We start from the raw sequence: 27,847 nt of genomic DNA, 5'->3' as shown, positions 1-27,847 counted from the left end.
AACCTGCATCTAGTCCAGCCTCATCGTTCTCGCACAGTTCCCAAGCACATGCTACTGCTACAAACAGAAACAAACACCTAGGTAGAATTTCTTGGTGTTAATATCTTTGCAAATTTAGCAGTTGTACTGCAGTGTGGTATGATGTGTCAATTTAGAGGAGTTAACAAAAAAAAAAAGAAAAAGAGCAAGAAAGGTTTATATGGAATATGTGTTATTTTCAATTCATTTATGTGCAAATGTGCTATTCAGAGGCTGTATGCATTTCTCATTATATTGTCTCCCTCATTTAGATTGTGTACTCTTTGTGGCATAGATATTATCTTGGTATTTCCAAAAGCAGTATGCACACACTGCTACCACCACTTCTAGTAACAATTGAATAATCACCTACTGAGTCTTTTCTTATTTCTGTTTCTTACTATAAAGATGTGACACAATTAGTAGCTGACTGTTGAATCATTCTGAATGCTGGTGGTGTCAGGTTGTATGGATGTAGGATTTAAGTCCTTGAATATGTGTGCAAGACTTGGTTTTGTTGTTTCCAGAGAAACAAAGGGAATGGCAGACTGTTCTTTTTCTCAAATTTAATATTCCAGTTAGTTCCAAAGTGCCAAAAGAATGGAAACACCAGAATTTTGTTTCATAAGATGGGTTAAAACACAATTTCAGTGTTTTCATACCCAAGAAGCTCTAAAGCACAATATATATGATACATAAAAATGAAATGTTTTAATGAAAACACTGAGAGTAACTAAAATAGCTTAAAATGGTGAGAAAAAGGTCTTGCAAAGCAAGTGTCAACAACAGCAATGCTGAACGTCAGCATCTTTGATCTAATTTTCATGTTGTCACTCAAAGCAGGAGAAGTTGGAGTCAAAGTTAGATATCTCTAGACAAGGGCACACGTTACAGAACTCAGAAAATTTTGAAAGAGTTGACAGCCTCTAAAAGAAGTGCTGATTTAAAATTGAGAAGAAAACTTTTAAGTTGGAATAACAAGGAAAACTGAGAACAAGGACAGAAAATTGAAAACAAACAGGAAACTTGGAACCAGACAGAAGTCCAGTGTTTTATTTTATTTCCAAGTATTCATTTTTCTCTCCGAAGAGCATTTTAGATTTTAGAGATTTAGCATTTTAGAGATTTCCTAATGAGCATTTCTCTCCTGAATGAAAATGGCAGAAAGTTCCTGCCTTATAAACAAGCAGTGAAACCTCAGATATTCCAATTGTCCTGAACATGAGTTTGAACTGCCTTTCATTTGAGCTGTAGCACCTTTTTCTTGCTCTATCTCTACTATAAAATGTGCAATCCTTTTCTGTGTTGTATATATACGGGATGCAGAAGCGTCTGTAAGTCCCTGTCACAATTCTCCTGGTCCACCTTTAAAACTCTGTTTGCAATGACACTACCAGAAAATTGACATGAGTTATATTATTTGTGTGTAAAGAACAGTGCCAGATATTCTCTTATGTTTCTGTTTCTTGTTTTGTACTTCAGTAGTAGACACTTTGTTTCTTGTAGGGAACCTAATACAATAGACTCCCTTGCGTTCTAGTAATTCAAACCCATAATAATGGTGAGGGTGATGATAGGATGTTCAGCCCAGTATGCTACAGTATTATAGGAATAAAATGGTCCATTTATGCCTTTAGGGTTTTTTGAGGGTTATTTCTTTCCGTTATTCTATAAGTGGAATCATAGGGTTATTGAAACATTCAGCTATTTTTAGTCAAGATTTTTGGTTTTGATTTATTGAGTGCTGTTCGACTCAAGTCAACCAATTAGGTAGTCAAGAAATAAGTGTAATGGAAAATAAGATGTCACCAAATATGGAGTCATTTAGTGCAATAGGGAAAATTGAATTGGTAGGAAATTGGATCAGAAGAAGATTACCAGGTGAGAGCTGAAAGGAAATGTGCTAGAGCACAAAGTTGTAAGGATGAAGGACCATTTTGTTAACTTGCCATGTGATAAAGTACTGAAGAGCCCAGAATCTTCAAATATCTCCACTCAGGAGAACTGAAGGAAAGAGGCAGCAGAGACTGTTAAGCTGAATATTTTAATTTTGGGGTTTATGATTTGAGTTTTGTAAACATACACATTTTGATGGTACTTCAAAAATGACAACTTTTATCTATCTCTGCATATATGTTCTGTGTCTATCTAAAATTATGTATGCACGTTTCTGAGAGCATGTCCTTCGGAAATGAGACCAATACTGGCGAATACCCTAAACTGTATTCTTGATTCCTTGGTTATTCTCAGGCCTGCATTTACATCCTTACTGAACAAGAAGGAAAAAATTGAAATGGCAACTGTTTTAAATGAGGAATATTGAAACTATTGTACAAGTTACCTTACACTCACTTTACTTTTGAAATACAAATTGTAAGAGGAGCAACAGATGCCATTATAGTCAGAATTGTGCTTGGTGGATTTGCATAATTGCATGTCTGAAAGACTTAAGTGGTAATAACCATTGTTAAATTACTTTGTAATACGATTTTTTTTTTTAATTCAAACTAAAGTTTCCACAGTTACTAATTGAAGGGAATTAACTAGGCATGACTATTAAAAACAAACATAACCCTTTGCCAGTCTGATCTTAAAACTGAAATCATGTGATCTTCCTTGTTCAGCTTTGCTGGCTTCTCGCTTGTTGACCTTGCCTTATTTCGTGCCTGGGGGCCAATGTTTGCATGTTCATACTGATCTCCAGAAAAGCCACATAAACTCTGATATGAAGATCTGGCTTTCAAAAAATAATTTTTAGCCACAACTTGTGATGGAGTTGGAAATGAAGATTGCATTGTAGTGATTTTACAGCATAGTTGCTATTAGCAAACTGAATAAAATCATGTGAGACTCTCGTATGGACTGAGTGGGAACAGTATGCAACATGTGGTAGTCCTGTACATCTGAAAAAAAATATTTTATTCAATATGCTTCTTCAATTTTGAACTGACTGGAAGACTGCAGAAGAACAGAAGGTAGGTTTAGAGGAAGGAGCCGTGGATAGTGTCATGATGCCTGCATCATCTGTCAGATGCCTGGCACAGTAAATTAGAACACCCTCCCTGGGGTAGACCCTATGTCATTTTCCTGGTTTTGTTTATTACAGTAATGCAGGAGAGGCAAACACTGGAAATGTTTCTACTGCTGGGCCATTGAGATCCTTGTCATGAAAGTCCATTCATATAAATCAGTGCATTCCACTGCGAATGATAGTGTTCAGATAGGTCAGAAAGCATAGCAATTGCATTATGTACAGAGGGGCCTTATGGACAAATAAATCTCCTGCACATCCTAGGCTAACAAAGGTAGCAGATGTTGGATTTGAAAAAGAGAGGACCAAGAGGCAGAAGATTAATAATGGAAAAAAAAGCTGGATAAATTTTAAGCTACTTGAAAAGCATATTTGCAGCAGGATTTCTTTTTCTTTCTTAAAAAATTTTCATACAAAATCTTTCATTTTCTTCTGACAGGAGTTTAATTTTTCTGAGCATAACTTGCATCAGTATAGAATGGTCCACACAGACAGCAGAGAAGGAGGCCTGTAATGTGTTCACACTTTCCCTCAAAATTTGCTTTTTGAGAGCTGGATTCCTTTAGAACCTCAGATCGCAAAGGCAAGAACTGTGTGAGTGCGCATGAGTGCATGCAAAAGGGGGAAATCATTGCATATCCTCTTACCAGCATTTCCTGTTTTTAAAAGAAGAGTGGTTAAAGGTAAAGCAGAAGGTGGCAAAAGCTGTAGAACAAAAAGTGCCATGTTGAGATAGGCGCTCTGCGTGGTCCTAAGTAATTATTCCGATCACGTAGTGTAGGTTATGTATTTATGAAATATCCCAGGCAGACATGCCAATTGAGTTAAACCCATTAACGATGAATCTTGCAAGAATCCCTACAGCTTCCCATCGCTCAATATCAGGCATTAAGATTGAATATAGGCATCAACATAGAAGATTACAGTCTCTGTAGAACCGACACCGGAGAATGGAGACAGGCAAGTCATCATGAGGCACGGAATTCTTCTGCTCAGAATAATTGCCTATTTTCTCTGCATTCCAGCTCTATTCCTTGGGCTTAGATCTCCTGCACATCTAGTTAGAACTTGCAGAATTAATATCAGATTTCCTGTCACCTCACTCATTACTTTTGTCAGGGGAATTCAAGAAGGAAAGTCAAAAACATGTTTTTAGAGGCTATTTCTTAAGGACTTCTCTTTTTTTCTTTTTTGTTTAAATAGAAACCTGTCTGTTAGCATGTCAGGCTATTTCTTGAGGCTACACTGGAAAGGACATCTGAATAAATTGTGATTTTACAATACAGGTATTGTTGCTTGAAGATCATTATTGCGTTATCCTTTCTACTCACAGCTACACCTTCCAAAAGAAGAGACTTTAGAATGGAAAAGTAGGTTGAATAGCAGATTGGATGTGTTCTCTTCAGACTTCTCTTTCGGAAGACTTCTCCTTTTCTGAGTCTTAGAGCATGGGAGCAATGCGTTGAATAATGTAGCAATGCAAAAATGTGCTTAATTTGTTTAATGTAGTGCTAGGAAATCTCAAGGGGCCTTTGTGTAGAGGACGATGATATGCAGATGGCATATTGAGAAACTTCAATGAAAAAAATGTACGTCTCACTCCTAGTCATGTACGATTCTGTCAAGGGGAGAAAAAAAAAAAAGTTATCCTTTAAACTTTTAAGTAGCTTTTCTTAGAAAGCTGACCTGCATTTTCATGTATTTATGAATGGAGTGATGGATGGACATGAAGTGGCATTAAGACCAATAATCACATGGTCCCACTAACTTCAGCAGATTTATACTGGCTAAGGAAGACCAAAAAAAGCAGTTTAATTCTTCATGCAGAGGAAATCTGAGTAAATGAGTACAATTCCAAAGATACTACAATTCCAAAATTGCTACTACAGCTTGTTTTGATCCAAAGAGTGTAAATGCTATTATGGAAAAAAAATTACTGAAATTTGTTACTCACACCCACTGAAATCAGTGAGTGTACTGGAGTACTTACTCACTACTTCACTTAACACTGAGATTTTTTTCTTTGTTTTGTGCACACTCATATATGTTCCTTAAGTACTAGCCATTATTTCCTCTCTCTCTGTTATGAAAATATAAAGGATGTAATTTTAATTTCTTAATGATTATCTCCATGATCTGCACACTTGTTAATTATCTAATAACTCCCTACAATGGAGTAACAATGCCAGCCAGTTTTTGACAGAAAAATATATGTGTTCTTATGGAACTGTCTTGTTTTGTCCTCACTCAGCTGTTTTCATGCGGCAGATTTTTTTAAAGGTTCACATATTCAAAATAATTATTAGTTTACAACATAATTTTGGAACCATCTAGGATAGAGTGTGTGTGAAGCAGTTCGACATGAAAGAGAAAAGTTAAAAATATGGGTTGATTTCACTTCTCTGCTATCATTGATCTTGGCTTTGTTGTTGTTTTAAAATATCATTCTGTACATTATTAACGTGAGAGAGCTTCAGATCACGCAAAAATTTTCTGGAAAATAGATTTTATATCAGAATTGGAAATGAAATGAAAAGTAATGAGAAAAGAAATTAGGTTGAAAGGCCGGAAAACCCATTAGAAACTGTATGTTTATGTATTATCTAGCAAATCAAATGTCAGGGGAAGACATTTGTGAAATAATTATCAATCATTTGAAACAAAAAGGAAGCAAACAACAAAACCCTGCATTTCTGTATTTCAGGGTCTTAATCTGGGCTGCTAAATCTGTCAGTAAAGCAATTACATGACATTATTCTGATTTTAAGAGATGTTGAACACTCACAGCTTCCATGGTGGTCACACTATAAGCTGTGAAAACTTCACTCGCCAAGCATCATTTTCTGGTCACAGGTAGCATGTTGTCAAGTGAGGGGTTTCACTTCACACATGAAGGAGAGGAGACTGTTGAAATCACATTCAACAGCATTGTCAGAGCCATAGTATGCAAGCTGAACAATATTGAGAGTAAATGTGGAAATGGGATGGATGTGGGCCTTGCCAACAGGAAACTGAGCTTCACAAAAAATGAATACTGAATGCAAAGCAGCAAGGCAATAAATGCAGGGAAGAAAATGACTGCTCTGTGTTCCCTTCATGTTTCTTTTGTGCAGGCATTCATATTTGTGCGTGCTATTCTCTAAGGCCTCAGTGTCTGGAACTGTCTCTGCTTGTGCCTAAGACTGACGTAGGGATGTAGGGGCATAGTAGGAAAAGCTCAGAGGTTTGCAAAGGTTGGTATATTTTGGATAATCAACTGTGCTTTGCTGTTCTTGAACTCAGATGGCAAAATTTCTTGAAAGTGAACAGGGACAAGTCTGTATTTAGCTAATTTTTTTTCTTTTTTTAAGTACAGACTTATTTCTGTCTGTCTTTGCAATAGCATCAACTTTGGCTTTATATGAAGATGACAGGGATGTGAGCGCAACCTATTAGGTGACATTGCCCTCTAGGGATATTAAAGTATGAGCTTGGAATAGCTAAATATTACAGTAAATAATGCAGGTTTGTTTGAAGCTTTACATAGCTGCACTTTGTCTGTTCTGTTATTCTCTATTTGATAACTTTCCACAGATACCTGGTAACGTGCACATACATAGTTATGTGTGTGTATGTGTTATGTGCAGACACACCTGCAGTGACATCCAATCCTCATTATCGTTATAACCTCAATTTTCATGGGTGCTGCAGATCAAGCTGTCATCTGATGAAGCATTTTAGGGAGTTGATGGTGGCACTGCAAACATCGTATCGGTGAAAGAGATCTTCCCTCAAATGGAGTGAAGTGGGAAATGAGGCTGAGAAAATAGGGCACCTAGGCAGAGCTCTTTGAGGAAGGTTATCTTGTGAATAAATACTGCACAAGAACTCGGTTCTGTACTCAGTGACTGTGTGACACTGGACAACCTGCATTATCCCTCTGTTACAACTCATCCCATTGTGAAACAAAGAAAATACCTACTGGGAGACTGAATTCGTTAGTGCTTGTGAGGTGTTTGCAAACAGAGTCTGTGATAAGCACCATTAAAAAACCCCACCTTATTAAGTATACAAAAAGTGACAGTAGAAGTTACCTTGAAGGAGCCTGGCATGACACAGCTGGAGAGCTACATAGGCATGCTCGTACCCTAATCCTGCAACACTAGTACACGTTGCGTAATGTAAGTATGAGTAGTTCAGTTAGTATGAGAAGACTCTCCTACAATGGAATTATAAAGCAGGAATAAGAGATACGGGATTAAACCTGGAATAACTCTGTGTTCTTTTTATATGTTATGTAAACACAGTAAAAAATTATAATAAAAGCAACTTTGGTCCACGCTAACCATTTCAAATAACTAGTTTTTTCTTCTAATATTGTAAAGCCAGTCTTCCTGGAGCAAACGTGCAATATTATTCAGCTTTGGCACAAAGGCACCCTCAAGCAAGAGCTTTTGTGCAAATGCACTTTTATCTTTGCTTATCCAAGGGCAAAAGCCGCATGGTGTGAACAGGCTGGGCTGAGCCCTGGGTCACTATGACTGCATCCAATGTCACATATGCTTGTATTTCTGTCCAGGATGTATATTTTGTACAAACTAGTTAAACGCCCTGTGCACATACCGTGTAGACAAGCAGTAAGTTTCCAGGAAATCTCATATGACTCTGTCCCACTAAATGCACAGTTTGATAGATGCACATTAATTATGTGATGGATGCCCAAGTAGTCTAGTGCTCTGGGCACCACAGACAGAGGTGGAGACAAAGTATCTTACATTTTTCATCTCTGGCTCCACCAGCAAGTCCATGCTGGCCTATTCAATAGGCTCCACCCATGGCGTGGAGCCTCAGTATTGCTAGTTATCTTCAGTATTAGAAGTTCCTCCTTCTCAATTCAGAACTGAGTTTTAGAGCCTGAGGCTTTGTCCTCCCCACAGCCCAAGAAGTGCAGCTGTACTGCATAGGAATGACAAACAGCAGCATTTTTAACCATTTGTTCTGGCTCTTTTTAGGATCAACAATGAACTAGAATCCTGATAGTGAATAAAATCTAGGTTTGCTTTATTCATCTTCTCAAGACTGCTAATAAAGCTATACATAAATGACTTTCTTCCATGTTTTAGAGTTATAATCAAGTCTCATAAGACAGTACAGTATTATTCTGTTGTGTTAATCCTGTAGCGTTAATACTGACATCAGTGTGCTGTGGTTCATTATCTGGAGATTAAATCTGTGTGCAGATCTTAGCTCAAGTACTTGGAAAACTTTTAAAAAATTGCATAGTATTCATGCTTTTGTTAGTCAATCTTTACCTTATTCTACGTTTAAACTTCATTGTTACTCTTCTGACCATCCTCAGGACTCTGGGATTTTTCTTCCATCTCTGGATCTGTTAAAGAAAATGTTCTAGAAATGTTTTTCTCCCTCTCGCTTCAGTCTGTCTGCCACCGCGTTGCAAAGTTCAGTACTGAACTGGCCTTCTCATGGCAGGAGAAAGACCTGCTAGGCCTGCCAAATTCCTCAAAGTACAAAAGTTGTTGCCTTTTAATTCTTACTCTACTGTCTTGTCTTCAAGTTTTATTAGCAACGTGGAGTAGAATTTGTTCTCTGTCTCCAGGGAATTACTACATTGTAAGTAATAAAGTTGGCAAAAAGAGGAGAGCAGGGGAAAAAAGGAAACTGAGAGCCAGATTAGCATCTCTGTTAACAGCAGAGTGAAAAATATGATCACATTTGCAATGGCCTCTTATTAAGCTGGTGGAAATTGCAACCCAGAGGTCATAGTCACTGGCAACAGAATCTTGTCACTCCCTGCTGGCTGATTCATGAAATCATTTGCTGTGAAGAAAATTGCTGCTTCACATCAGCTGGAGACAGCTTTTGTCAGGCCAGACTCTGATACTGCTGTTTGGTTGTAATCATGCTTTGCGTAGAGTTGCACACAGATGACTCACGTTGGTGTGGCTGGGTCCACGTGCCTGCAAACCAAGGAAGGATCCCACACAAATGGAGACACAACTTTAAAGAATGGTTGGATTTGGTATCAGAGCTTCTTATAATGTAACTTAGTTGGAAGAGAAGTCCTGGCCTTTTAATCTTTCATGTAGTCATCTCTAATTTTATATCCTGTGGCACTTAAGTGTTGGATTACCTATAGAATTTTGAGATAAGCTGTTAAACTGACTTTGATAACAGAGCCTTGGTATCTTTGTGTAGAGGAGACTTCAGTCTCCTTAGTTTCACTCTTGTTTTGATGCCATACAATGACTTGAGACCATCCTCAGTCATAGCAGGTTCCTCATAGTTCACAAGAACAGCTCTTCAGTCTCTGTTTTCAGATAAAACCACAGTTTTTATAAACTTTTGTCATTCAATTTACTACAGGCAGTGACACTTAGCCTATCCATTGGTTTTTTCAGTTATAGTGTTCTCTTGCTGCAGTCTGTGTACTTGTGAAAGCCTCTGTTGTAATCCAGAAATGGGTAAGGACATGAGTTGCGTTTTCTCTTGTGTGAATCCGGAACACTTTCAAGGGTGATTCAGAAGTATTCCTCTCCCTAAACTTCCTGGTTGTCCCTTCATTTTTTTAAGGTGCTTTTCTTTGTGTATTTCTATACCTTTTTCTTTCTTCTTCTTTTTCACCTATTCTTCCTTGTTATGCTTTGCTCACTCCTGTTCTTCTCATTCCATTTTTTTTTTTTAACTGGAAGTGTACAGGATCGATTTTTACTTTTACAATCTTAGCATTGAAATCACATTCTTTTTGTAATTTTTGGACCCATGGCAAAGTAGGATCTAACATGACCTTCATACAACCTCTGAGACACGTATTACACAGAGTTAAAGAAGATTAGACTGTCATTCAGTCTGTAATATGTAAGTTTGCTTCCTTCTCTACCTTCAGCTGGGAGCTCTGCACTTGGAAATTTCAGGAGGGTTTAGTGTTATCTATTTAATATTCTAGGATATTGTCTCAGATGGTAATAAAGGCTTTTTAAGCTTCAAGGGTTAGAATTTTCCTTATGTCATAGCACATTAGATTTAGTGTTGGTATCATCAACACATTTTGAAAAGTGCTCAGAAGTATGAGTAAGATCTTCCATTGTCTTAGGAAAAGATTATAATTTCACTTTTTTGTCTTTCCCTTGGATAAGGTATTGTCATAAATAGATGACTTGCTGGAAAATTCCCAGTGAAACTGCTGTGCAGTTTTCTGTGATGGAAGTCTCAGGTACGATTGTGTCTTGAAGGCAGAGACTTACTTGAGACTGGTGCAAAGCCTCTGTGCCCTGGCAGGAGCTCGAGGTGGTGTGCTGTGCTTCAAAGGCTTGTTGCCTTCTTGCTCTTCAAGGAAGTGGACTCACTGAGCAATTTTTTTTCTAAGGTACTTTCTTCCTTTCCCAGCACAGTGCCACATGTGCTTCCTACCTGCAGGTGTTTGGTGAGGGGAGCAGTGCCGTTCAGTTCAGTGGCACCCGGAAAAGCTTGTCTTGCAGACTCGGGGCTTGGAAATCGCTGTGAGGAGCAGCCAATGTGCTGAATTGGAGCTGTGGGGCTTTTGGTGTTTCCCATGGTGCTGCACAGTCATTAGTCCATGTTCTCCTTCTCCCCTCTGCCAGGGAGAAAAAGGGAAGGGGTATCAGTGTCCTTACATACATGTTGTTTCCAAAGTATTCCCTCCCTCCCTTTGGGCCTGTTTACAGGAGGAGATGGTAGAGCACATCGTGGGGTTTTGTGGTACACAGTAATTACCCTGTCCAAGGTGTTTAGCGTGATTTGGATATTCTCTACCATAGTGAAATGAACTCCTGCCTTTAAGAATCAGTCAGTCACCATCTCATAAATGCTTTCTGCTGTGTAACTTATACCCAGCCACGATTCTGACAGAGTCAGGGTCAAATCCACTTTTTAAAGGAGTTCCTGCATTTAAGTGAGGAAGATGGCAATGCGGTGTGTAAGCTTCTAGCAAACTCCCGCATTTTAAGGCATACAGATTATTTCTTCTACTGAATGCAGAAGAGTAAAATGAAAGAAAGACAAAAGAATTTTCCCTTCAGCTTTTCCTTCTTTCTCACAGTAGTAGGAAAATTACATTGCTCAGCTATGTAGTTGTCATTGGAATATGTGGTAATTGGAACTTATTTAAATAAAGGATTTTCAGTAGTCAGTCTGTGGAAAAAAAAAAATCACAGTATTTTTAAACTGTTGAACACATTGAGAGCCTTTTAAAAATTGGGTTTATTTTTTCATTTACACAGGAATATTCCTTGCATCCACACTAATCAATGCTTCTAGAGATATGTGATTTCAGCTCTGGTATCAAGTAGGTCATGTTACTGGTTTGACCATGCACAGGGCTTCTTTACCCAAACCAAATCTTTTTTCCTGTTGTAAGAATTTTCTACTGCTTCTTTTTACCAGGAAATGAGTAGAACTGCAAATAATAGTAGCATTATATATGGCCACTTTTTTATTGCAGTGACCATTCACAAAGACACAACAGATGTGTCTTTACCCACAATCAGTAAACAAAATGTAGTATTTAAACATGTACATCTGAATTAAATAAGCTAATGGTCATAACTGAAGCTTTTTTTCCTCTTGCAGTTTAACACTGAGTTGCATAAGCTCTTCTGGACATTAATGGTATACATATGTTGGAGTGTGAGCAGCGACTGCCAAGGCTGAATGTTAATTAGTCAAAAATAAATGTCTGTGTACAGCAATTATCATTATGCTCGTGGAAAGAAATCATTGTATTGACATAAGACTTTTGGCCAGGTTTCCTTGTTTACAGTTGAAAACATATGTTTGAAAAGAATTTTCTTTCCTCTGTAGTGTTAGCTCTAGCAGTGTCATACAGACAAGGAATGATGTGATGGTAATGGTCTGGTTTATCTAAATAAATACTAAATAAAAAGTAGTAAATAATGTAATAAAATTAAATTTAAAGTAAATAAATTCAATTCTAAAGAATACATAAATACTTGAACAGCTACATGAAATAACCTTGTATTAGCAAAGCCAGAATTAATTCTTTGTATTGCATAAACTTCAATCATTTTGTCTCTGGACTGTCAGTACAAGTCAGATTTTCTTAGTGGGATAATAGCAAAGTCTCTGTGATCAATAACATTATTTTATGAGAATAGTAAAAATGGATTTTAAAGCAGAAGCACATAGCTTTTGTTTTTAGAAGCAGCTTCAGATAAAAGCTTTGCATTTGCTCTTTTCTCCTGAGACTACTAAAGAGAACACTAAAAAGTAAAATGGGTGACCACAGAAGCAAGTAGGGTCACCCATTACCAGGGATTCATTTTATTTCCCTTAGAGGGGAACTAGAAAGCATCTCACACTATTTGTACCTGATTTTCCATTATAAATTACGGTACATGAGATCATTTAAAAATCGCTGAGCCTTTTAGATGAAGCTGAGTCTGTTGCTGTTCCTTAATAATTGAACAGTGAGAAATACAAGATCTCCATTTTCATCCAAACAAAATAACTTCTGAGATTATGGGAGAGGGCAAAAAGGTATATGAAGTACAATCTTCCTAAAAGCTCATAGGGCAGGCTCAGAGGGAATTTAAAGAGTGGGTTTGGTTCACATTTAGAGATGAGTATTTTTCAGTCAACTTCTACCTGCAGTTTGGAGTCCTGGGACCACACACGCAGCTGGTGTATCTTGGTACAGGAGAATTCAAGTGGTACACCACTGTGAAGTAAATGTACTAAAGTCAGGGGTGCTACTTGTTTAAAACCATGATCCAACTCAGACCTGTCCTCGAGTTCACTGCTGCAACATGAACTTTCACCTTTCATGCTTATCCCGGGTGAGGGGCAACACAGTGAGACAGCAGAACTTCACTCTGTAGTTTTTTGCTGAGCACTGGTTCCTCATGTCAGGCTAGCAGTCATCTTTCTGTACATGTTGTTACTAATATGGCAGGATCGCAGCTTTCAGTTTAAAGACCCAATAAAACACAAGAACCTGTAATTTCTGAGTGGTGGCACTGAAAGAAAACTGCTGAGAGAGAAAGTTCGTGAGCAAGACTCCAGTGTAACTGCTGTCATATTTACTTGCAGTCATGGGCTAGGAGCCTGTGTAAAACCCATTGAAGGTATTGAAAGTGTTCTCATCAACTTTACTGGAACTTGGGATCTTGGGTTGGGTATTATTCACCTAATCCCTCCTAGTTCCTTGACACACATGGCAGAAGCGTGTGCCTGTGTGGCAAGTCACAGTCTAGGAATTTACAGTGAAAAAGAGTAAAATGTTTTAAAAAGCTTTCAGGAATATTTTAAGTTTGGCATTTTTTCATTTCACTTGAAAGAATCAACTTCTGCCCAAACGTGTTGTATAATAAGCCTCTGCAACAGGAATTATACAAGAAGCCAATGGCATAAAATAGTAAAAGCAACCTTTTTAAAATAAATCATAGAAATCAGAATCCCAGATAATAATTTCCCTTGGAAAAATCTATTAAAAAATGTAAAAATCTGGTTTTTTTGGTTCTTTGAAAACTGTTGACGCTTGTAGGTATTATCAGCAGTAAGAAACTCTTGACAGGGGACCACTGCATTATCATATCTTCATGCTACTAATTCCTTGCGTAGTTTCCAGAAAGATCATGTAGGCTCTTTTTTCCTTTTGCTGAGTTACTCTGGCTTGAGAGAAATACAGGGGAGCTGGGATTCCACACAAAAATTCTTCAAGCTTGGAAAGGGGGTTGGCTTCTTAAGCATGTGCTTCCTACTGGTGCTGATTGAGCAAGTGCAGTGCTTTGCTCATTTAACAAAATAACATCTTACATCTACTCGTTTCAATATTTATTTGTTATCTCTCTCACAGATAATATGTGAAGTGCTTTGAATTACTTGTAACCAATACTCTTCTTCAAAATAGGATACTCTCAATTTTTTCATACACAGCTTTTCTGGTGAGGTTGGAATCCAGGGGTGTCTATCAAAGGGTTTTTTTGCAAGAGGCAGTAACCCAGGCAATTTCTAAGGTTTGTAATTGGAATTGGCACATTCAGATAATGTGCCCCAAATATCGGTTTGTTATGGGGCCTGTCTGAAAGTCATGGAAAATACAGGTCTAAGCAGAGATTCATGAAACAATTTCTGCAAACTGATGCACATACTTAGCTGGTTTGTTTGCACTGTCATTCATTCAAAAGACCTCCCCTTTTGATGTGGAGGCTCTTGGAGAAATTTTAAAACTGGAAAACAAACCACTCCTCGAAGACCCCACTTCCTTTTCGTCCAGCCGTCATAGCGTTGGGCACACAGGATGAACTGCAGGTGATATTTTTCAGCTTTACACCAGAGCCTTCCAGTGGGGCAGAACTTTGCTGTATCATCCAGTGGGAGGAAGCTGCTTTCTCTAGCAAAAATCACGGGCCTGACTCTGCTCTTGCTTGCTCAGTTACCTCAGACTGAAATTTGGCTACAGCAGTGTGGCTTTGGATTCACTGACAATCTCTTTCCAAGTTCTGAGAGCTCTGATTCAGGCCTTTTGTGTAAAATAAAGGGAGAATCCAACATTAAAGTACAGTGTATTGTTTAATTAGCTACTAGGTAGTAAAGATAATGAATGAACTCCTTAATTCTGTTCAGGATTTGCTCCTTATGCATTTGTGCTCTCCCATGGAAACCAGCGCTAGAGTTGGTGGAGAAATTGAGTTTGTTAAAATAAAAATATGCTATTGTGTTACAACATTTCAGCACTGTTTTAATACAGTATATTTCAGCTTTGCTATTTCAATCGATTTTATTTGTTTCAATACCATATTGAAGCATCTGCTTCTATACGTTATCTCCATAAAATAGTGTATCGAGTTAATGCTGTCTGTTATAACAGTTTCTCCTTATCAGCAACATTGGAGTGGAACATTTTAATAGGCCTGAATCAGACACTTTCAATCTGCTGTTTTGTTGAAAATTTAAAAACTGAAATAGGGTTTTTTTAAACAAAAACTAATTGTAAAATTATTGTTGCAGTTTCTCATAGGAAGGAAATGCTAGTTTCTAATCTGCTTTAACAAGTCTTTATGGCGTCTTCTGCAATGATATAATTAAGTATAACTTTTCTATGTAGTAGCTGGAGTGTTTGCATTAATAGCAACAAGATCTGGACCACACTTCACAGTTGGTGTGCTTTTTCTCCAATGCATGCATACCGTTAGCTGTTCTACCTGCTCTAAGTAATTTGTTTCACAGAATAGAAACACTAGCTTTATGCTTGACACACTGTTTCTCCTCTGGGGTTTGTCTTCCTTTTCTAATATATTCTTGCTCTTTAGAAATAATTATTATACAAAAAGATGAAAGGATTGCTTCCCATTTCTTAAGACAATGAGGTGAACTAGAGATAATTATCGTAGCTATAATACAGTTTATCAAAAGTAAATCACTTTTTTTTTCCTTGCTAGCCAAACAGATGTTTGCTTTCTAATTGTTGCTTTGGGGTAATTTTCTGTTATGTAAAGCTGTTTCCCCAATTTCTATAATTATATTGTGAAAGTGGTATGTTGTAGAAACTAAAATGCAATGTTAACTCATTGTTTTGCTTTCATAATCAGCTGTACAAGTCCACTGAATATTATGTAGTTAAATTTAACTGTAGGCCTACTGGTCAAATATGCCGTGTATTACTTGACCTCTGTAAAAGGACCGGCTCTTGCAAAAACATGGAGCAGCAAGGAATCTTTTGAACATGTAATAGCATGCTTTCACAATACTCCTATGTATAGATGTTAGGGTCTGTCTTGTGATATCACATCCAGCATCATGGACTTCTGGGTTAAAATCTATTACTCCATAAAATAATCTGTCCTTCAACAGGTCAAGCATGCCACGTGGGATAGAATGATGTGTTTGCTTCATTACTTACAGTTTCCTTACTCAGCTAATGCATTGTTCTTACGTGTCCTTTTATGTCACGTACCATCTTTTGTAAGTCTTCATCTTCCAAGAGCAGAATGGCTATGGTTGTATTCTCTAGTCTTTCCTGAGGTTCCGGTTTTGTTTATTTATGAATATGGGATGAATAAGTACTGCATGACGGAACTTTCTTAGAAGCCAGTGGACTCACTAGAGCTCTATTGATGGGCTTCTAAAACTTTTACAATTTTAAAGCTTTGGCAGGGTTTTGTAAAGACCGTAGTCCTGTTGGGTACATCCGTCTGAGCCCAGGTACGGATCAGAACCTTAACTTGCTCTGTCTTGCTTTGCTTCTATAGCTTTCGTCTCTCTCATGTCTCCCTCTGAAATACTGTATGAGTAAACAGGTATGCTTACAAAGTAGCTTTGATGTTATTGTAGGATGATTTTTTTCTTAAATACTAAAAATGATTGATCTGTGGCAGACACGGGTTGGTTCTTGCATGAATGTTTCAGTCAGATATTCTGTGTGATTTGTACATGAAAATGTTATCAAAATACTTAGAATTTGGAAGGGATTTACCATGAAAAATAGTTATCAAAGCTTGATCAGTTTGGCTGCTTGGTGTAATTGTGAACTCAATTATCACTCTGCTCCTTCTTTATTGTGGAGGAGGATTTGCCCAGGCTGAAAAACAAATTAATCCAACTTTCTCATAAAAACAGACTTTGAAAAAGATCATTGACTGTGCACTGACCATTCATTGATACACCAATGACTTTCTCATCATTTTTCTTCACATTAACAAAATGAAGGTGTTTAAAAATCCACATGAATGTTCACAATGCACTTGTTGATAGGCTCTCTACTGAAAATGTTACTTTCATTTTTGCACAAGATGAAAAGAGATTAAACTCTTTCTGTCATGCTGAAAAATATTCTGTCTTCAAAAATATTCATAGTGAAAGCAGTTAAAATACAGAAATATGTTCTTGTTATTACTTTTTTATATATGTAATTCTTGCCATTGCTGGACAGACGATGCTGTATGGCTGCATCAGAAGTTGTGAAGGACAAGCTTTTCTCAGTAAGTCTGAAGACAGAAAAAGTTTCCAAGCACCTGAAGTCATGAAAAAGATTCACTGAATGCAAATGACAGCTTTCATCTTCCTTTATGAAGCACATGCTCATGAATATATACATTTTTGCATATGTAGAAGCTCAAGTGTATCTGCCTTCCGATGAATGAAAGAATAAGGAAATTATGTATTCAGAACTAGTTAAAGTTTGCTCTTTTTGTTGAGTTGTCCAATTTAATTGAAGTTGCTTTCCTGAGAGGGAACATTTCTAAGAGGCTGCCAGATTCAAGGAGAGGACACTGTTACCCCCATCTCCTTCCATCTAAAGGTTTTGTCCTGTTTTAAATACCAGTGTTGCTTTTGGTGATATAACAGCCTTCTGGCAGCTCAGTGCTGTCTGTCTGCACAGTCTGTCCATCTAAAGTAGCGGAGCATGAGAAGCTGATGTCCCAAGGGAACTCCAACGATATCGACAGGCTTGATTGACATAAAACCAGTCCCTCTCTCTCACCTCCTCTGAACTCTCAAAGTAAATTCAGGGCCTGATTGAAGAGAGATAGGGCGTTAGCCATTGACTTCCCTGGGAACAGAATTTGAACACTAGCAACTACTGCCCTCTCCTAAAGCAGCCCTGAATATCTTGGCAAATGCTGTTTAGAAGCACTATCAATTTGATCCCACTTCCTTCTCAGAACTGAAAGCCAAGTTCAGGGCTATTTATGTCTTATTAACTAGAACAGAGTTTGAATGGGAACTACAGCAAGCATTTAAACCTTCTCCTTGAAAAATGGGTTATGGCTTAAGGAACCTTGTTCAGGTTAAGGCTGTTATTTATTCTTGATATTTGTATTTGTTACTGTCAGTTAGAAGTCAAAGAAAGAGCAGTGCCTTCTATCTTGAAGAGTTTATCAGGATGAAATAGCCTGAAATTTGTCTCAAGTGAATCAATTCTCACTTTTCTGACAGGAAAATACCAACAGCAGATTTTCCAGATATGCCTCAAAATACCACACATGCTCAAAACTTTGAGAATGTCAGGAACCATACGAAAAGATGTTCTTATCGGTTCAAAATATGAACATCTACAGATATCCAAATTACATTTTCTATTAAGCCAGCAGTAGTACAAAGGTGAGAGAAGAGGCAGGAACACAAGCATTTCTTTTCAGTCAGTGTGTTCATAATGAGGAGAAGGAGAAAAGTGAAAATTCAGTCCATAAATTGAAGAGTGTCTGTCTGGAATGGAAAAGAGAAAAGGCAGAAAAAGTTGAAATTATTCCACTTTTTCCTTCCTCCCCTTCTGAAGCATTTGGGGGTAAAATATCCCACTTTGCTTCAGTTGTTTCATATTATTCATAGAATGTTGATATTGTTTGAATAGTTCCTAAAGATTTTCTTTTAGAATTGAAAACCATAGTACATAACTGTGATTTTTTTTCCTGCCTGAAGTAAATTTATTATTATTTAAACACTTCTGACATTTCAAGAAATCATTAAAAAATAATTCTACTTAGAAACAGTTTTGCTGATACAGTGAAATAGGATATACTCTTTCTGGTATTTTCTGTTGTTATGTATTTCATTAGTAAGAACGATGGTACTAATGCCTAAGTATTCTTACGCATCTGATCTTGCGAAGCGCGGAGAACCTTTCTTACAAGGGGTTTCAAGAGGGCTGAAGGAAACCAAAGATTTGAGTTCTTCTGTGTACTTAGAGCAAAATGTTGGAATTCCTAAGACACTGTTACACTCTACCTTATGTCCTGAAAGAAGAAAGATTATTAATTTGATTTCTTTATATTTTGAGGTTGGTTACCATAGTTGTTTCCAGGTGTAAACCCTTAAGACCTACACCACTTCAGAGCTAATAAGATAATTTTCTATCTTGCTGGATGTAGTATGCTATGTGCCTGTGTTTTTTGGGTTTGGGTTTGGTTTGGTTTTGTTTGTTTGTTTTAAAAAAGCCACAACAACACAACACAAACAACCCCAAACCATCTTATTTGATCTCTCTCTTCCTGTCAGAACATTTTCTTTTCTTTTGATCTTTTTGCTAATGATAATGTTGATTGACACAGATTGACCTTTTCCCCAGAATTCCTCTCAGTTTGCTGTAGAGGAATATAACCTCCCATGAAGAAACTTGACTGGGAAGGGCATGGTACTGCTCTCCTTTTCCATCTTCTCCTCTCCTTCCTGAAAAGTCTGTACAATGTTTTTCACTTTCTTTCTAGGTGGGTGTAGGGAGTAAAGTTGTTTGGCAGTTCTGTTAAATATCAGTCAACTTTAAGAAGCCCCGGGTTAATAAATAAGAGGTTGTCAGATGGTAATGCTGGATACTGGGAAGTCCAGAAAAGAAACAGCTTCCTGTTTGTGGTTGTCTGATATGGAGAGAGGATATGTAGTAAACCATATGACTTCCTAGCTCACTCAACCACATCATAGTGTATGGGCTAATAGCACATGTGTACATTAGCAGATGATCATGGAATGTGTAAATATGCAACGTGCAGATTGTTTTTGCATGTTCCTCCTAACGATATCATGTGTTGCTTGATAGTTGTTCAGTGCTTAAAAAAAAAAAAGCTTTTGAAGCTTCAGATGTGATGTTTAATAGGCCTTTCTCTAATGCTGGCTTAGCACCTGCTCCTCCCTCACAGTCACATCAAAGTGAATTGTAAGTAACCGCTCTGAAATGATGCAGCACCGCGCTGTGGAGTAAAACTGGTGAAAGTGCAGGGCAATCAGCCCTGTACAATCTCTCCATCTGCAGAAAGAATCTCCACAGCCACCTGGATGCTTTTAAACCTTCATTATTTTAAATTTAAAATGGTCGGCTGAGCATTGCTTCTACCAAAATCTGATACAATAATCGAAGTCAGAGGTGGGGAAGGACCTCTGGGGTCACACAGTTGAGCTTTCTGCCAATAATGGATTGTTCCCTGCAGTTCAGTTTCTAGTGACCTTGGAAATTACTAGCCTGGTAAAATGGTAATGAAAAAACAAAGCTGTTAAAGCTCCAGAAGTAGCCGAAGTGATGCTGTCCCAATGAGAAATTGCAGTTTTGATGAGAGATTCTCTATGTGCATTGCTTGTTGGTTTCAGTTATGAAGTGGTCGTGGTTTTAATCTACGCTTTCTGACCCATTTTGATCTGTCTGTAACTAAGAGGCTGGGGGAGGTGAGCTTCTTTAATATTAGATGGACTTATCCTTTAACCAAATAATTATTTTTATTACAAATAAGGAAGTCAGCAACTTGCCTAACGCCCTTACTGCAACATTTCCTTCATGTCCCCGCACTTTTATTCTTTCAACATGTCTAGCTTTCCAGAAACAGGAAAGGAGGAGACAAAAAAACCCAGGTTCTTGCCTTTTTCCATCAAACCCCTGGTTAATTAACTAGTGCCTCTACTTCTCATGCTTGGGAACCCAAAAATTCCTGAAAAATGTTGAGTAGTGACACATTATTTTCAGATTTCTTTCAACCAAGCCAGCATCAGTTTACTTACCTGTTGGTGTAGGCAGTGAAGGACAGTCTTGACATATACCTGATGAAGTGGGTACAACTTGTCTCCTCTTTTAAGAAGAAGTCAGCAAAGGCAAGCTCCCACTAGCTAGCTAATTACAGTTTTGGCTGAAAGATATTTTAGGAGGCCACTAAAAGATGGGTAGAGGGAAAAAGATCCCAAGACACGAAGTTCCCTTCCTGTTGTACCCATTCGATGTGTGGTAATTTTTGCACTGGGGGGGCCTATTGTGAGCTGCCTTTGGGGTGTGCAGCTCTCTGGATATCCTTTCTTGCCGGGGCTTTGGCCCCCTGGACTATTGTATTCGCACACAGCAGATCTCAGTTGGAGAGGAAAGGGGTTTTCTCAGCTGCCAACTTGCTTAAAAGAAGAGTTAAGAGGAAAAGAAAACTAATTGGACTGTGCTTGGCAAAAGTCTCTATTTTATTATGTTTATTCAGATTTTTTAAAGGATTGGGTGCCGAGAAACACAAAACCAGTGAGAACACTTATTCCTTAAACAGAATCTTGCAAAGTTTTTACAATAAAAACAGAAAGCTGCTTTAGTACAGCAGTGTTTATTCTTGCACTAATGCTGGTCATGAATACGTGTCTAACTTAGCTGGAACTGATGTCTGACTCTACTATTCCACTACAGCAACTTAACATTCTGCGTGGGCTGATTATTTTTTCAACAATATTTGCTAAATTCTTTTAAGGGCTGCCAGTATATATTTTTTGAAGCTTAGTTAGTAAGAACAGCTGCCAGTGGAGTCAAGGCTAAAAGAGGCAAAAAATATCTGCAGAAGGCAAGATTTTTACTTCAAAAGATCGGTATTACAAAGCAGTACTGTTGCTGGTATAATCACTTTCTTTGGGGGGGATGCTAATACAGACTGGATTTCTTGTCTTCACAGCCCCCACTGAGCCTTTGCTGTGCAAATTTGCTGATGGAGGGCAAAAGAAGCGCCAGAATCAAAGCAAATACACACAGAATGGAAGGCCGTGGCCCAGAGAAGGAGAGGTAAGTGCCACGCGGCAATTATTTTCCCAGGGTTTGGCAGAAGTCAGCTGCAAACCTGGAGGTCTACCTCTCAGGGCTCCGAAGAAATCCGATTGCACTCAAAATACAGTCGTTGCACACAGAAGAATATATATAAGCAGGGAGGAGGGGAGGAGAGGGAGGCTTACAGTAACGTGCAGAGCAGAAAGTTACAGGAAAAAAGCATTTTATGGCTTGGTGTGGAACTGTGCTCACCCTGTCCCACCGCAAGAGCTTTGTCTGCAGCCGGACCTGAACCCGGTATTCTCTTACTGGTGGGCCACCAGCACTTGTAGCCTACCTTTTATGAACTCCAAATCAATTTACACTTAAGCAACTCAAAAATGTTATTTCTTCTCTATGGTTCCTGGTGATAAAACATCACTGGGGAATAGGTACGCTGTTAGAAAAGGGATTTGCACATCCAAATATATGGTCCATGTAAGTTTCCCAAAAGCTTATCCGAGCTGGGCTCTTCATTCTCTTCAAGATAGCCTCCACTCAATCACGTGTACAAAATTAAAAAAAAAATAAATCTACCGGTTGCTTTCTGCTCCGCTGTGAATAGTCTGTGACTGGGGATTCCTTTCTTTGTACTTGCACATGAAATGACACCAAATGTGGGTGAAATGAGAAAGGAATTTATTTGACTCTTCAATGGTTTGTTTACCCTTGTTGAATGTTATTATAGGATAAAGACACTTGAATAAATGAGGTAAATCTGGTCATAGTACCTTCTTATGCATGATTATAGCTACGAAGGCTGAAGGACTTAGAAGTATTTCCATCCTAAACACCTGTTCTTTGTGTTTATGATTGAGACTTCAAGGAAAAAAAGATTGTGTTGCTCAATTGTGACCCACTAGAATTCAAGTTGGGTTTTTTGGTTTTGTTCTCTTTGGGTCTTTTTTGGTGGGTTTTGCTATGTTTACTTTGATTTTACAATGCAAATAAACAGGAAAACTATTTAGTATTTCTAATCAGAAGTTTCTGGAGGGTTTCTGCTCTTCTGTAACTACTTGATTTTGCTAGCTGACCATTAGTTTATGGCATATACACTGTAGCATGATTGGTGAGCTCCTAAAACAAACAGTAAGACCTCTTGAAAGCATAGAAATTTCTCCCTCCAGCAAGGTGGTTATTGTACACTGTTCCAATATCAATGCTCAAAAATATTTTTAGCTTTGTGGGCAGAAAGTGTCAGTGTGGCGGCCATATTTGCTGCAAGAGATTGCAGAAGTCTCCAAAGGTTCATTGCAGTCTCTTATGTCGTATGTCTCAAAAAATGGAGACGTCTTCCCAGGAGCCATTATGGTTTGTCATATTAAGGATCTACTGAGCAACAAGTGCCCGAGGAGTGATTCAAGTGGTAGACTCCGGTCATCATATACAGAGTTTAAGAAACAAAGGTCTATATATAGGATACAATAATAAACCCTCCATAAGGTCAAAAATCTATATCTTAAAGACCTCTAAATCCCTGTTTAATTAGTAAATGCCATCATAGCTATTATCTTCACTGTTCTATACTTCCTTCAGTTCTAATCAATAAACAGAATATAAAGTTAAAGCCAACAAGCCCCATTATGCCTATGGCCTCAGGGCATCACCTTATTACATTGTACTGAGTTCATTTGCTGCTGGTGGAGTGGCTCATATTAAGCACAGTGATATCCCAGTGACCTACAGGCAGGGTGTGGTTGGTGTGTTTATAATATCGACGTTTAAAAGCTAATTTTCAGAGCTGGGAGACATCATTCCTTATTGTTGTTTACAGTCGTCAACAGAGCTGTTGTCATGGTATAATCTGCAAATGCAGAAAGACTGTCAAGACAGAAACTCAGAAATACTTCAGGCTGGGAATGTGCTCTGTTTTCTTAGATTTTCTTAGATTTTTGCTGTTTACTAATATCTGGTTAATACCTTGCTGTACATTGGCTATCAAAGACAAGAATGCATGTTTTCTTTTAAGGTCACTAATTTATTGGGTTTCTTCCCCATCATTGTTAATTTTCTTATTTCCAATGGAAAATTCTTCTGCATAGTTACTCTTACATTTTGTATGCAACAGGATTTTTCCAACTCTTTGTCCTTTAATGATCTTACTCTAACCAAGGTGTACCATTCAGTTGTTCTCTGTGAAGCAGCACGCAGGTAATCTTCCCACAGTTATTCCTGTCGACTTTATTTTTTTTTTTAAAAGAACAGGAAGTGGTAGTGAGAGACAGTGGATAAATGACAAGTGTCATAGTTTTGATTACAAATGGGATCTGGAAATATTCTCTGAACCTCTGCTTTTTCTTGGTTTCTTCCCCAAAGAAAAGCATTGAAATAGTGTCCAAGAGAATACTCCCTCAGTATTTCCACCCTGGCCAAATCCTGCGGTATCTAACCCAAGATGTATTTGGCTATTGTTCAGACAAGCCTTTATGTTCTTGAGTGCTTAAGTGAAGGGCATTTCTAAAACTTCTGAGGTTTAACCAGCATTAACACTGAGCGTGCGTGAGGATTAATGCTTGGAAGGACAGACCCCAGAGAAATTGCAAGAACAGTTCTGCCACTGGCCTCGAATTTGAGTACGCGAAGCAGAGACAGGCAGCTGTGCCCGATACTCTGGTGTAAGGGGGAAATGGCAGGAGATTTAGTGGGAGGGAGCAGGTTTTACCTCTCTGGCTATGCTGTTCTCAGAGGTTTTGTTCTCTTTTATGGAGAGCTTCTGGGGAATTTTATAAGAGAGGTTTTGGGTTTTTTTTTAAAGTTTTCAGGCCGTACTGCAGAATGTAATAGCAAATCTTGTTCCTATCATACGTTTTTGTAGATTGCTTCAGAACCATATAGCAATACTTTAGTTGGCTGTTACATTGGCTTAGCTTTTAAAATAAAGTCTTTAGGAATACAATTAATTTCTCTAGGGCTTTTCAGTGTGTTTTTTGGGTATTTGGTTACTTGGCCACTTGTAACCAGGGAAGAATGCCTGACCTTGAATAGCACTTTCTAGTCTTTACCCTGCCAGTCTTACTTGAAGCCTCAGGAAATACTCAGCAGATTTATTGAGACATTTGACTGAGGATTTGTGATGGCTGACCAGTTCTGGACTAAGGAGCCGAGAGTTTACATTACTGACAGCTATGTAAAAGGCGGTCAGATTAGGCATCTAACATACAGTTGCAATAAATGTACAGTGAAACCTGCAAATGGTGGAAATATTTACAAGGAAATTCTGACCTAATAACTGAGTTATTAGGGGTGTTTTTTGGTTTGGTTTGGTTTGTTGGTTGGTTGGTTGGATTTTTTGTTAATTTCATGATGCTTTTTTTTCTGAGTCACACTTGTTTAATTCAGCACTCTTTTGTAACTTTGTCTGGCAAGATCATATTTAGATGGTGATAGAGGGTAATCATATTCAAATTCTGTCTGTAAAATATTTGATTTAATTTACCTCTAAATTGCAGTTGACAAGTCTAGGGGTGGGTGATGTTTCTCCAAAAAAATGTTCATTAGCTGAAAATGCATTTGGGGAATCAAGAGTAGTTACAAATTGAGATCAGATTGGATTAAAAATTTCAACTTAGATTTTACAACATAATCTTGTATTATAGATTTACTGAAACCTTTTTTTTTGTTATTCAGGAATGAAATCTTTGATATATATATTTAAGAGAGGTTTTATTTGAAATTTATCTGGTAGAAAGGGAGAAATCTCACATAAAATGAAAACAAATTGAATGCTTTGCATCAGCCCAAAGTTTATTATTGTTTACATTCTTCTAGAAAGAGCAGTTCTAGAAATGGTAACCTTTTGATATCCGGTCAGCCCAAAGTGATTAAGGGGTTTTTTTACAGTCACAATATTCTGAAATCTTTGATACTTCATTTGTAAGCTTCTGTAATATTTAGGCCATTTAAATAATTGCGTTGCCTTTCTTGCCAGAGAATATTACCATTACAGTATTGGTGCATCTATCACAACAGCAACATTGCACGATTGAATGCGACCCTCTTGTCATTGAACTTGGTATAATGTTTATAATGATATTTAATAATTGCCATCAGTAATTCTCCTATTGATGGCTTGCTTGCTTCTCTAATCTAGGTTACGTTCTTTTTTGTCAATAGCCAAACATTTCAACTCAATTTCCTCCCCTTCCCTCTCTTCATGTTTTCTCCCTTTCTCCTTTGTTTTCTATCAAGATCAGCTGGTGAAATGTCTGAAGAATGAAACATGTTTTTAATTCTTTCTTAAAAAAGTATGATGGCCTAGTACTTTGGGAATTTTGCTTTTGTCAACTTTCACTTTTTATCTGCTGCTCATTACAATTTTGAGTAATGCAAACAGTAATTTAGAGAGAAAAACATACAGTAGGTAATTTGAGAGACTTCCCAATTGTTTTTTCTAAAGTCAGTACCAGTGAAGGGCTGAAGCAGTAGATCCTGAAGCCAGTCATGCCTTCTTTACCAGCAGCAGACATTTAGAAATGATCAGTATATCTGTGCCAGGCCCGTTTATAACTCAGACATAGATTTCTTTTCATGCTTCCGAGGAGATAGGTACTTCTTAGTTGTGTTCTGTAATCCTCAGTGTCAGGGGCTGATGTATTTTATACCTCGACAAATAATTTTTTCTTTTCTATGAGAGACAATTTCCAGACCACACCCAAAGGCATGTATTTTATATTTAGCATGCATATAAGTTAGACATTGGTCAGTATTTTTCGTGCTTGTTTTCAGCAAAAGTTCAGTTTAGCAGAGAGGAATTGAACCTGAAGAGAAGCCTGCACAGAAGGGGAAAGTAGAAGGGCAAAAGTTAACTGATAACTGAGTGAGAAGATACAGAGCAATGAGTTAAAAATTCTTCACGACACAAGACACTGTCATTGTGGGTAGCATTTTGAAAAGGTGCCGAAGTTGTACACATACCAAAGACCAGATTCAGTTGTCAGATTTTGAGCTTCTAAAGCATGTAGAAATATTTTAAAATAGTGACCTCTGTGAAATCACTCTCCCTGAAATCAGGATTTTAAAAGGGACTGATTGTACTCATTTAATAAGGGCCAAGGTTTGGTTAAAGTAGAATCAGGACTGTACCTGCTCTCTGAGGTTAGTTTTCTTAGTTTTCATTTTGGCTTTGTATTTCCTTCTGCAGTGAAAAATGTCATGCCATTTGCCCCAGCGATTTTCTTGCAGTTGGGTTTTCGTCCAAGTTCTGCTGCTACAACAGTGTTTTCTTATGCAGAATAAACAGACGTCGGAGGCAGGGGAAAAGGACATACCTTTTTCTGCACTCTGCTGTGTCCCCAACAGATACTTGGTGGGCTCTCATTTTCAGTAGTGCTGCAAGCCATCCCTGGAAGTCTTCGCAACTCACTGTAACACACACATCTAGTGTGCAGATGTGACTGTGATCCACAGCCGATTTAACACTGGATCAGGCTGATGGCAAAATGGGTATGACAGATCCCCAAAAGCAGATGGTTCATAGAAGCTGAAGATGGCACAGTTAAATACATGAGTTGGCTGTGGAAGCAGAGTTATTATATTGTATAATGTATGCCTCTGTGAGGAGGACACTGTCCTCTCTTTTTTCAACTTGAAAACTTCAGCACTTACCTTCTAACTCATCAGATAAACTGAAGTGGGAACAAAGCGACTCAACACCGAAAACTGAAGCTGTGTTGATCAGGCTTCTAGTCCGGTTCTGTGGGATAAAAAGGATTTCTTTCATTGATTTGGATATCTGAACTTGTCCTTGTGTTCATCAGCTCAACCTCTGACCTTCTGAGGTTCATGAATCGCTTCCCAGGTTTGACCTCAATATTATATGTTTTTCTCTCTACAACCACTTTTTTCTCAGAACTTGCAGGTGCTTAAGGAGCACACATCACTGGGACATGCTCCATTTCTATAGATCTGTATATTTAAGAGGTGTCAAATTTACATTCTAGACGACTTCTCTAAAAAAAAGAAAGATGTTCTTTATTCAGAATTAAATTCAGAAATATTTCCAATAATACGGAATATTTCTGACAGAACTGTTTAAATAATCAAAGGAAGGAACTCTGCCAACTTTACTGCTGACTGAGCTTATTTTATTAAATCAGTATTTTAAAGAAATCTCATTTGGGTTGTTGGTTCCTTCCCCCTCCTCTCTCTCTTCGTTCTTCAAAGTGTTTCAGTCAGAGTGTCTGCTGTCAGGGCACAAGAGATCCTTGTGCTGTGATGTCTGGCAGATATTAATGGTGGTAACAGAAGTATAAGAATTTCAGTGTTGAAATTTCAATTGATTCCACTACAGTAGCCAAAAG

At 38.0% G+C, this 27,847-nt stretch overlaps 1 protein-coding gene across 1 annotated transcript in view; it reads left to right on the top strand.

Annotated features, from left to right (window-relative positions):
- Window positions 1-27,847, top strand: part of LOC104511045 (RNA-binding motif, single-stranded-interacting protein 3) — a 345,645-nt gene that overhangs the window by 241,544 nt on the left and 76,254 nt on the right. The window contains exon 6 of the mRNA XM_010153498.1: window positions 21,421-21,527. Coding sequence (XP_010151800.1) covers window positions 21,421-21,527 — 107 coding nt within the window. The remainder of the gene's footprint in view (window positions 1-21,420; window positions 21,528-27,847) is intronic.

This window comes from Eurypyga helias, unplaced genomic scaffold, assembly GCF_000690775.1.
Source record: "Eurypyga helias isolate BGI_N326 unplaced genomic scaffold, ASM69077v1 scaffold5746, whole genome shotgun sequence".
Classification (NCBI taxonomy): domain Eukaryota; kingdom Metazoa; phylum Chordata; class Aves; order Eurypygiformes; family Eurypygidae; genus Eurypyga; species Eurypyga helias.
This window is presented reverse-complemented; position numbering and strand designations above follow the sequence as displayed.